The 11,684-nt window shown below is 40.6% G+C and overlaps 1 protein-coding gene across 1 annotated transcript; it reads left to right on the top strand.

Moving 5' to 3' along the window:
• Positions 1-323: 323 nt before the first annotated feature.
• Positions 324-10,931, top strand: LOC115388510 (membrane-spanning 4-domains subfamily A member 15-like). Its single transcript, XM_030091671.1, has 7 exons — positions 324-516; positions 1,515-1,625; positions 2,956-3,012; positions 3,547-3,654; positions 5,079-5,201; positions 10,681-10,782; positions 10,863-10,931. The coding sequence occupies exons 1-7, from the start codon at positions 361-363 to the stop codon at positions 10,929-10,931; spliced, it is 726 nt and encodes a 241-aa protein (XP_029947531.1). The 5' UTR covers positions 324-360.
• The last annotated feature ends 753 nt before the right edge of the window (positions 10,932-11,684 follow it).

The raw sequence follows: 11,684 nt of genomic DNA on the forward strand, positions 1-11,684 counted from the left end.
CCGGGCACACACAATACAATTCTACAAAACAAAAAATTCAGTTAGCAGATGCTTTTGTCCAAAGCGACGTACAACACAAGCAAGAATTCGGACATAAGAATAAACCTTTAGTAAGTGCAAAAAGGGCTTTAAGTGTGATTGGTCAAACATGTTTCCATCAAGTTGCAGAAGAAGTACCATGCCCCCCCCCCCCCCCCTTTTTTTTTTCCTCCCCAACTATATACTGTTTTCCAGTAAATGTGAGCCATATGCTTGTGCTACTGGCTTTCACAACAGAAGGATTAATGATTAACTTGTGGATTTATATGTGACAGAGAGTGGAGCAGCTCAGAAGATCGCCGGAACACCTCCAAGTAGAACATGGCTTCTTCTAACCCAGCTTCTTCCTCGATGCCGTACACCTCGGGAAATGTGGTGCTGGTAACCCAGGTGCTCCCAGCAGGTCCCAATGGGGTACAGCAGCTATCACTGGATGGAAGACTTAACTTCAGGAAGGGACATCCCAAGGCGCTCGGGGTGAGTTTCTGACAACAGACAAACCTGAACGCAGTTTCTTGAATCAACACTGACAGAAATAAATGAAAATGTAACAGCTTGTGATTTGTGTCAAGTATTATAACCAGGGTACAGTTTGTGAAGACATCAGGACATGATTTTTAAAAGAATTTACCTTATTAAAATAATGATTCAGTCTCGCCCAATCCAATTGAAAGAACCCATCTGTATTGGTAAGACAGAAAAGTATGTTTATCATAATTATAACAAACACAAAGAAATTTAAGTGCTGATTGATCTGTACATTATGCTGAAGTACACTAGAATCCACTCAAAATCCTCTGAAGCCACTATGAAATCCACAAAAGGAACTGAACAATTTCCTTATTTCGTTATATTTTTAAAGATAACAGTCACTAAACATGTAACGCCTGAAATAGTTAAACTCGGCACTGGAGACTTTTGGGAATTAATTTAATGAGTCTCATCTATGAATTATGATTAATATTATTATGATTAACATTTCCAGTTGAAATTTTAATATTTTCGACTTCATCACTCTGTAACATTTGAAGATATAATACATTTTTTGGTGAACATACATCGAGTGACAGTATGTTGACATTCACTTCCTGTTTCTGTAAGTCTCAGAATTCAACTGATAATTGTCATAAAACAGATACAATTAAAAAAAGAACTGATATGTCAGATATGCATTACTTGGATAACAATATATAATCGTGAAAGAATAATCAATCAACAGTTTTAGGCCATGATTTAGTCCCTTTATTATTATTATTTTTTTTTTAAATAATCAATTCATGTATCTGTTACAATATTTACTGTTTTCTGTTGAGATATTAATAAACTAAATAAAGTAGTCATGGAATTTTTTTGCCAAAAAAAGAGCAAAATAGCAAGGGTCCAGTAGAAGTTAAGAAGTGTTTGTTTCAGATTGTCTCTCATTCTTTTCCAACACTGTTCATCATCAGTCAAGTTTCTTCTGTTTGTCTCTGCAGACCGTTCAGATCATGATTGGCCTGCTGACGCTGCTGTTTGGGATCGCAGCGGCTATCTACTACCCTTCACTGGGGGTGTTAAGCGGGATCTTTGTTTGGGGATCTTTGATTGTAAGTCAAGTTTTTATATTTTTCTGCCTTCAAGTTGCACATTACATTTCTGGGCAAATCTCAATGTACACAATCAAGAAGACAATAAAAACAATAATAAAGACAATACAAATCAGGAAGACAATAAATACAGTAAATGCAGTATAGGCAATCAGTAGTAAAATCAGTTGCTAGTCACATGACATGTGACTCGTAACTCAAAACAAATATTATACTTTATTTGTATATCAATACAAATATGACTCTCTTATGAGCTTGAATTATCATTTATGGGACCTATGCCCCAAGATTCACCTTTCCTCCTACCTGTCATGAAGCAAAGTCCAGCTCTTCTACCCAAACTCTTTCAGTGAAGCGCTGTGACAGGGAAACTGTGAGGCCTGTTCCTCTTTTGGGTGTAACCTTGAAGCCGGTTGAAGTGATTCTGTCTGTGTAAGTTGTGTTGCATAATGTCTCATATCATGGTCATTGTATTTAATTATACATACTGTATGATGTTGTCTTTGATGTCATGGGTGCAGAATTACTCATTGCAGGTTAACAGTAAAGGTGAACATGCAGACAGCCTTTGTTGGGTGAGGCAAGACAATCATTAGCTTAGAGACTAACTCGTCTTCAGATCCTCAGGCATTAAAACAGTCATGTAATTCAATCAACAAATGAAGACCAAACAGTTCTATGCTGAGCATGGCTTGTTCGATTGTAATGCACAGGTAGTTCTTTTTAATTTGTGAACTCTTGTCTGGTATGAGGTCCTCCAGATATGACTTCTTCCAAAAGTTCAGGTGTCACCTTGCAGTGAACTCTTCGCCCTGCCTGGCTCAGCAATGGGAGGCAGGTGGTGGTGGCCACCCCCCTTTGCTGAGGCCTTTATGAAAAAGGTTTTATTTTATTTGAAAGACCTGAGAAGATTTAGGTGAGTTGCATTAAGGGACGATCTTCCCATGTCTCATGTGGTTCAGATTTGATTTCAAGACAAAACTGACGAAATCATATCACAGAACTTGAATGGAAAGACAGACTTCAGCTCATCTGTAAAGCTTTTTTGAACATACCTGTAATATTTCTTTGTATTGGAAAATACAAGGGTGTATCATCTGCGTAACTGTGCTATCATTGTTTTGAAACTATAACGCACAAAGGAAACTTTGTGAGTGACAATAATTGACTGAAAACAGAACCTCATGGAACACCACACTGTGTCATTGGAACAGCGATAACCAATACTGACAAAATTCTCTTTACCTTTAAGACAGGCCTGTGGTTTGGTTGTATTTGGTCATTCAAAATGTGACTGTAAAAATGCTTCATTTGATAAATTTTGTTGCAGTACATCGCAGCTGGATCAGTGACGGTGGCTGCTGAGAAGCCTTTGAGCCGTTGTCTGGTGAGTGACAGATACTTGTATTTGAGGAAAAAGCATTTCTCATTAATAACTTTGAATTTCAATTTTTAAGAAATTTTTGGACTGGTTTGCAAAAACTATGGAATGAGTTGTCAATGGTAATTTAACTTTTTATCAATTTTGAATTGGCCTTTGAGGGTCCTTCCTCCGACAATAATCAAAATGTTAAAATTTAGCTCAGTGTCAGTGTCTTTGGGCAAGACACTGAAACCCTAACTGCTCCCAGTGGATCGATTGAGTGCTTTGCAAGGCAACACTTCCACTGTTGTATGAATGTGATAATAAAGTATGTCTGGGATGATTTATATGGGTGCAATGTGGATTGCTGCTCAGGGGGTTAATCTTGTAATATATGATGCTGACTAAGAGTTTTATTTGAGCTCGATTGAATTTAAAGCATCAGGACTGTCACTTATTACTGGACAGTTTCTCGTCCTTGCTCATCAGACATTTCAAATATTTCATTAGGTTCTGTCAAAGTTTCTGTCTAATGTCTGGACTCTGGTCTCTCTCCAGATCAACGCCTCTCTGGCACTTAACATCATAGCAGCACTTGTTGCTGTGAGTGGTGTCATCCTGTACGCGCTGGAGCCTTTCATCTGGTACGGCCCCTACGGCCACTACGTAAGAAATCTTTTTGCAAAATATATTTATTGGAAAAAATGTCAATGGCAACTTATGATTATGACATTCACCCATCCCACCCTGGCTGAGATGGTGATCACACTAACTATGCTTGACAAAAGGATCTGCAAGTCCTGAAAAAAATAAATAAAATTCTACTATTTACAAATTAACTTCTCACTACACCCTATCATTGTCTATTCAATCTTCTCACGTTAAGGAAGAACATGATGTCTGTAAGCCAATGTGATACAGAAGGAGGATTGGGAGCTTTCCAGTGAAGAAGGAGGTGGCGTTTGGCAACTGATGAGCTCCTTGGGATATGAGTCAAGCAAAATCGGCAGGAAAAGTCCAAGTCACATTCAGTAAATACTAAGATACTTGAAAACAGAGAGGGTGACCTTAAACGTCAGGTCAGCCTGCTGGAGTACTGAACCAGCCTCATTGATGAGATCCAGCCTATATCCTGAAAATGAGCTAAATTTATCCAAATTGGACATGACACCAGGAAGACAAGATACAGGACCCTTTACAAATAGCAACAAATCCTCAGTGTACAAAGATAAATGGTATTCAACCCCATTACGGATAACGCCTCTTATTGAGATAGCCAATGGTTCGATAGCTAACTTTGCAAAGAGGGATGGAGATAGACGAGACGTTGCATGTCCCATGCTCCAGAGCACAATAGTCTGAGCAAAAATTGTTTGTATGAGTCACTGGCTTGTGAATAAGTGTATAATTGTCTCATCCCGAGCAATAAATTTCTGTCCAAAGCTGAATTTTTCCAGTACTACAAACATGTATCCCCACCCAACCCTATCAAATGCATTTTCAGCATCCGTTTTGACTACAATCTCAAGGAAACTATTTTAGTGGTTTGAGTAAATTATATACAATTGAGTACAAATCTTAAAAAAATATATGGGATCCCACAATAAATCCTTTTTGCTCCTCAGAAATAATACTGGGCAAGACATTTTCTAAACAACTGGCAATGGTTTTAGCCACTATCATCACATCAGCATTGAGTAGGAAGACGGGTCTGTAAGAGTGAGGTCTTTTTCACTTTTCAAAAGAACTATTGGTTGTGTGTCAGTTTATATGATTGCGTTCCTCCTTTTAGGGTTTTTGTGTAGAACATCTGGATGACTGTATAGTTTCCAGCTCATATTTTGGAAACACTCAGATTTAGCTTCAGAAATGTCATTAGATTGCTATAGCTATGACCCTGACCTGTGTGTGTCTCAAAAAAAACAAACTTTCATCTGTCATCAAATCTCCTGTTAGGCTTTACTTTTACTCCTAAGTGTGCAAAGAACACTGTGGATTCGTGGCTGTTTCTCATTTCGCTTTAAAGTATGAGTTGTTTCCATGTAGCTACAATTCTCTGTGTGCAGATACTAACTAAATTCTCTCTTCAGTATGACTATGGTGGCTTTTCCGCCGTGGTGGCTGTGTTCCAGTTCCTGGAGCTCGTCATCTCAATCACCATGGCAGCATTCGCCTGTAATGCAACCTGCTCCTGTTGCTCCTGCTGCACAGAGGTGAGTCAGTTCCTCACTGTTAACTTGTGTTAGTGTCGCTTTACCACATTAGTTACCCATCCTTCAAATAAATGACAAACTCAGGTCCCGTTTACACGGCGTTTTCAAGTGAATATGTACTCAACCGTGACCACTTCTTAAACCTCCTCCATTGAGATACCAGGCACACTGGTACAGGTTTCACAAGGAGGAGCGACAGCTCTGCTGTCAGCTGTTTGGTAGTAATGACCATCACTCTCGACCAGCCCAGTCACGTTCAAACTGCTCATTTGCTGTTTGCACATGCCGCTTTATACTCACCGATTGTTTTGTCAACTCCTTTTTTTAATGTTGGCACACCACACAGCGCTGGCCTTTTGGTGGTAAGCAGGACTTCAGACAGTGCTGTTCAGAATGAGAAAGTTTTCCAAGCTGTGTTCCAGGGAATGGAGGCTCATTGCTTCATTTGGATAGCTGAGCAGTGCCACTCAGGAACAACAGCCAGAGAATAAAGCATCAAAACAGCCATCTTGGGGCCTGTCGTTTTATGTCGCGTTCAACCCCACCTACGTTCCAACCATGCGCTTTGTTATGGAGACGCCACAAAGATTTGTCTGATTGATGCAGGGAACTAAAATAGAAACAGTTCATGAATTTAAATATCTAGGAGTAAATGTTGATGTCAAACTTGGTTTCAAACAACAGGTAAAGAAAACAGTGAACAAAATAAAATTAAATTTGTCTAACTTTAGATTTATCAGAGATAACCTAACAGCTGAATCAGCAAAGCTTTATTTCAATGCAATGATCGTTCCACATATAACCTATTGTATGACAAGTTGGGTCTTGGCTTGTAAGACCACTCTGAAACCAATTGAGACAGTATATAAACAAGCCCTAAAGATTCTTTACAGAAAGCCAAAGACTCACCATCATTGTAATATTAAAAAAAAAACATGAAATACTGAGCTGGGACAATATGATAAAATATGCGGATGTTATTCTTGTGTACAAAATATTAAATGGATTTGCCCCTACACCACTACAAGAATTTGTGAAAAAAAATCGAAACAGATCAACGAGAGCAAGTTCCAGAGGAGATTGCATCATCCCTTCCTGGAAAAGTGCATTCGGACAGGCCATCTTTTCATATTGCGCTTCTCAAACTTGGAATATTATACCAGTGACTATAAGAGAGATGCCCACCCTCAGCTCATTTTCTAAACATCTCCGGTCATGGCTGTTGGCCAGTCAAGACTGTCCACACAACCTGGAATGAACTGACTTTATCGCAGACAAAATGTTAATATGTTACTGTCTTTTATTGTAGATATGGTATTGAGAGAGGGTATGTTATGGAAGTGGTAGTTACCTTTTTAACGGTCAGTTAGCCTATATTTTTATGGGAAAGGTGGGAAATGGGGGGGGGGGGGGGGGGGGGGGGGGGGAGTTTTTGGTAGGTGGGAGGGCCAGGAGTTGGGGGTGGGTGGAAGCTTTGGTGCAGGTATGGGGGTTTGGGAGTGGGTGGAAGGTAACTGGGTACAGGTGTGTGTGTGTGTGTGTGTGTGTGTGTGTGTGTGTGTGTGTGTGTGTGTGTGTGTGTGTGTGTGTGCATGTGTGTGTGCATGTGCGCGTCTGTGGAGTGTGTAATGAATGGTTTTTAAGGACAGGTGAATGAATGATTGTTTGGCTGAGTAAATGGAGTGCGGTGGGCAGCTGGGCCTGGCCCGGCAGGGGACAGAGGACGGAATTTAGCCTAGGCTACAATCCTGCATTTATGTATATTATGCTCTAATGTATTGTATACTGTGTAAATGCATTGTCCCTTTAAAGCGAACCCCGATTAAAATGTCTATTAGCTCTACAAATGTTGTCGCTGATGTCTACACTTAAAATACGTTGTTAGAAAAGTATAAACATAATGCATAAGTTATAAAATGCCACTCGTTTATAGGATTATTGCTTACATGGTGGCGGCCATGTTTTGGCCGCGCAATGCATTCTGGGAGTGATGACGTCAGGTAGTTGTCTGTTCACCGAGCAAAGCCACAAATTACTCACAAAGTACTTCTCTCGTCAGCTACAACTGAACAAAATGCCACATTGCGTCACTTTTGGATGTAATTTTGAAAACAAGGGAATTAAAAGAAGTGTGGTGAGCATCCACAGCTTTCCTAAGGAGAGAAAATTAAGAAAAGAGTGGGAAGATGCCTGTGGGAGAGTTCAGCTCCCCATACCTGTGCTCAGAAATCACGTTAACTGCATAAAATAATAATATTCTAACATTAATTCACAGAACAACTGTTACTAATTTCAGATTGTTTAATACAATTAAAGGTTAAAAAAATAAGTCATTTAAAAGAGCCGCAGATCTGCTGACGCAGTGAATCAAACCCGCCTCTGACAGAAAGTTGTTGCATCTGAGATTATTCATGAAGAGAGTAAGCAAAGGGCGAATCAAACATGTCTAAAAGACAGTTAAATTTACTGTCATTTTTTAAAAAGAAGGAAGGGGAACGCGATGATGACTCAAAACGAGTCCGAATAACACCAGCAAGTGACGCTCAGCTGAAACAGGGAGGAGGAGGAGAATCCGGACATGGCCGTGATGTGGAGTGTTTTGGACTGTTAAATATGGTAAGAACACTGTCTGTTATTAGGCCGCCGTGCCAGATTTTAAATGATAACACAAGATTTGTGTGTGCTCTCCCGGCCGTGTGCGTGGCCGCTCTCCGGTATGTTATATATTTGCTCCCGCTCCGCAAACCGAAGTATGACTGCACCTACCCCCCCCCCCCCCCCCCCCCCCCCCCCCCCCCCCCCCCGCTCCTCAGATAAAACGCGTCTCCACACGACGCTCCCGGGCTGAATTTCAGCCCCACCCCGGCCCTGCTGGCCGGGGCCCACAAGACGTCCGGGTTTATGCAGACAGCCTGAAAGTTCGGATGCGCTGTGATACAGGGGAGATCTATGGTAAAGTAGAGAGAGCAACCATCTCCGTTTGTCATTTTTGTGTTAATTATGTTAAGCGTGACGATATAAAGTAAATAAGTACCATGAACAGCGACAGAAAGAAAATTGAGCTCTTTGCAGCAGACGCTCTCTCTCGGTCGCCACTGAGAGGCAGCATCCACAAAGGCACCAGCGGCTGTGACCGACTCTCTCTTCCTCTTGATAGCTACCATTTGTATCGTCATCTCCTCTGTTACTTTCATTTTCGTCCTCGCTCTGTATTTGGTTTCGTGTTGGTTCGAATTGAAAGGGTTGAACACTCATGCTTATAAAGCTGTGAACAGATCACTCCTAAAAACACTGCTGAGAGGTGAAACAACTTTGTGACGTCACTACCCAGAATGCTTTGCAACGTGCACAACAATGGCGGCCTCCGTGCGAAATAAACTTTGTTAAAATATAGTTAACTGAATGTATATATTTTTTTAAATTATTCATAGATATGTTACTGACAGCAAGCTGAACCACATAGAGCAAATTTATCATTATAGTCGGGGTTCCTTTTAAATAAATAAATACAAATACAAATACAAATGCAAAGGATGTGAGGGAACGTAGCGTACTAGCACAAAACTTAGAAAACGGCTGACAAAGACTGAGAAATTATTCATTATTTCTTTCTTCTTTTTTTTTTTTTTTTAAATACAGTACAACAACAAAAACAAAATAGGTTTGGACAAGAACAGCATGTTTGCAGCAGCATTTCTCAAACTGGGATCCCAGACCCCCAGCAATCCTCAAGCCATAGCTTGGGAGTCTGAGGGAAAAAAAAGTGAAATAAAGTAACAATAAATTAATATCATGCTGTGTTGGTTAGCTGTACACTAAAAAATAGCTGTACCTTATTTAAAAGTGTGAAGTAGCCACAAAGTGAGGAGGATAAAAGATGTTTCAAAATTTGTGATAATCCTTGAAAAATCTTATTGTAGCTCTCTGAATTGTAATGGAATTGAATCGTGAGGTGCTTCATGCTTGCAATACTCTCTGTGCACCACTGTCATCACCTAGGAAAATTGTGGCTCTATGTGGCTCAACAATTTTTTTTAGAGCTGAGCCACAGTAGCTGTGCTTTAAAATTTCCTGGTGCAAAAACAGTGGCTATACTTTGCCTACCCTAGGTGTCCCGTACTGGTACAGCCTGTGCAGAGGAAATGAGGCTTGAGCGTTGACAGTCTCCGTAAAAACGGTCCAACTTGGTCGTCTTTTCATATGAATGTCCTTGTCATGGTGACAGGGCAGCATTCTCTGTGGCATATGTGTTTTTTCATCATAAAAACACACAATAGCATCCACAAGTGGCCTTACATGAAAACTACATCATTTTCAGTGTTTCTGGCTTTTATGTAGAAACGGACATCATTTTCAAAATGTTGTGTAGAATGTTAAGCTTTTCTTAAAGGTGCATTAAGGAGTTTTTTTTAACTTTAAAAATACTTTTTTTTTTTTCCACCATAAATATGTTAAAAATATTCAATGATGTGTAGAATGTGCCCTGACATATTCATTGCAACTACCGCTAACAGCGCCAAATTGTCACTTGAAAGTTGCATTGCCGGTCCGGCAATTTGTATTTCTTGGGGAGAATTTGAGAGGATGTGACGTAATGCGCGCTCCCGTGGGCCTGACTTGCTTAGCTTTCGTTTTGTCCACCATTACTCCATCAGATGCTTAGCAAGCAACAACTGAGCAGCATTGAGGATGGATCTTCCAGAAAGTAAGAAAAGACCGGCTTCTAGCCCTGCCACAACTCCAGCACAGACCCCACGCACGCAAAAGAAACTTAAAAGTTACTCAAGGGCTACGAAAATAGTGAGGAAGGAGGCTGACCAAAAGTTACAAATATAACTTTACTTACTTCAGTTGAAGTCATTCTTGCGAATCCATCACCTCTTCTGCGTGCCAGGGTTGCTCATGCAGTTCCGTGCACGTACACGGACGCAAGCCACAGGCAGGAGCGTTACACTAAGCTGCCGTTACGGCCAAGGCCTGCAGGGGTCGTTGTTTCGCATTAAACGTGCAAACTCCTTCTGTGGCTTTCCGGGTGGATCATCTCAACTACTGGCTCACCACCATGATGTTCAGCGTGCTCACACCTGCCTAGCTCAGCTGGCTGCGCATGCGTACAAGTATTGAATTACCCCGTGAGCTCCGCTTTCATCCATTCAGTGTTGTACCGATTTCACCACATCTTTAGGAAAGTCTGCGACGGAAAGTTTGAGCGATGCTGAATGTTGTAAACAGAGTGCAGAGTTAAGCAGTATGAGCTCACACTCACTCGCTCCCGGCATTTGATGAGTGTTTTCTCTGGTGGAGAGGGTGAGATGGCTTGGAGCATGCGCATCATTCAAAAAAGCACTAATAGTCACTGGTCTCTAAATTCAGGGAAAGTCGTCCATACCACCTTCAAACAAAAACACAAGAATGCACTTTCATTTGAAACTTTATCATGTAAACGGTACTTCAGTGACATTCTGTTTTCATCTTCTAGCAGCCACAACAAGTCATTCAAACTGTAGAAGGACAGATCATCACTCAGGCTCCGCCCAATTTCCAAGCGGCATCTGTTGCCCCCGCTCAGCCATACCCTCAGGTAAATAAAATAAGTGTGTCTGCAATGTGAATCTTTTTATTCTGAGTTAAAATCCTGCTGATTGTTCTGTTGTCTTGCAGGTGGCGCCCACCGTTAAAAACCCATCAGGTCTGGGTTCTGCTGAGCCTCCAGCTTACCAGCCTGTCTGACCCACACATGTCGTCTCCGATCATTACAAAGCTGCCACTTAAGCTTGTCTGTCTTTTTCTGTAACTTCAAACATAGAGAGATGTGGAAACAGTTGAACTACAAAGGACAAAAATAAAATAAAACCAGACTTTCATAGAATGTGTTTGAAGAAGTTTTATGATGGTGAATGTGGATTCTGCTTGTTTCATGAAGCAAGGTATAAACCAAATGTCCTCCCTGACACCACAGTGTTCCAAAAAAATGGGGATTCCAGTGATGGTGACCTTGCAACTTGCTTCAATGAGTATTTTACTTCTATTGGTGAGACTTTATCAAAAAACATAAGCCCACAAGGGGGCGCCACCTATCATCAGTACCACACTGGGAATTATCCCAACTCTTTCTTTCTTTCACCCACCAACAATTTAGAAGTAACACAAATTATACTCAGTATGAAAAGCTCCCACACAGAAGGAGTTGATGGCATTATCAGTAAAATAATCAAATTCATTGTTAGCGACATTGTAGATCCACTAGTTTATTGCATCAATCTTTCACTTCAGCACGGAGTGGTACCAAAGATGGCTAAAATCGGTAAAATCATTCCAATATTTAAATCTGGAGATAAAAACAATCTGCAATCTGTATCGTCCTATCACATTTTTGCCAGCTTTCTCCAAAATTATGGAAAAAATTGTTTATAAAAGACTCTATGACTATTTTAACAAACACAATATACTCACCCCGTCACAATATGGTTTCAGAAAGGGAAG

The sequence above is a fragment of the Salarias fasciatus genome, chromosome 5 (assembly GCF_902148845.1).
Source record: "Salarias fasciatus chromosome 5, fSalaFa1.1, whole genome shotgun sequence".
Lineage (NCBI taxonomy): Eukaryota > Metazoa > Chordata > Actinopteri > Blenniiformes > Blenniidae > Salarias > Salarias fasciatus.

Coding starts and splice junctions, on each gene's coding strand:
- LOC115388510 (XM_030091671.1), top strand. CDS start 361: ATGGCTTCTTCTAACCCAGCTTCTTCCTCGATGCCGTACACCTCGGGA. Junction 1,626..2,955: donor TTGTTTGGGGATCTTTGATT/GTAAGTCAAGTT, acceptor ATTTTGTTGCAG/TACATCGCAGCTGGATCAGT. Junction 5,202..10,680: donor GTTGCTCCTGCTGCACAGAG/GTGAGTCAGTTC, acceptor TTCATCTTCTAG/CAGCCACAACAAGTCATTCA.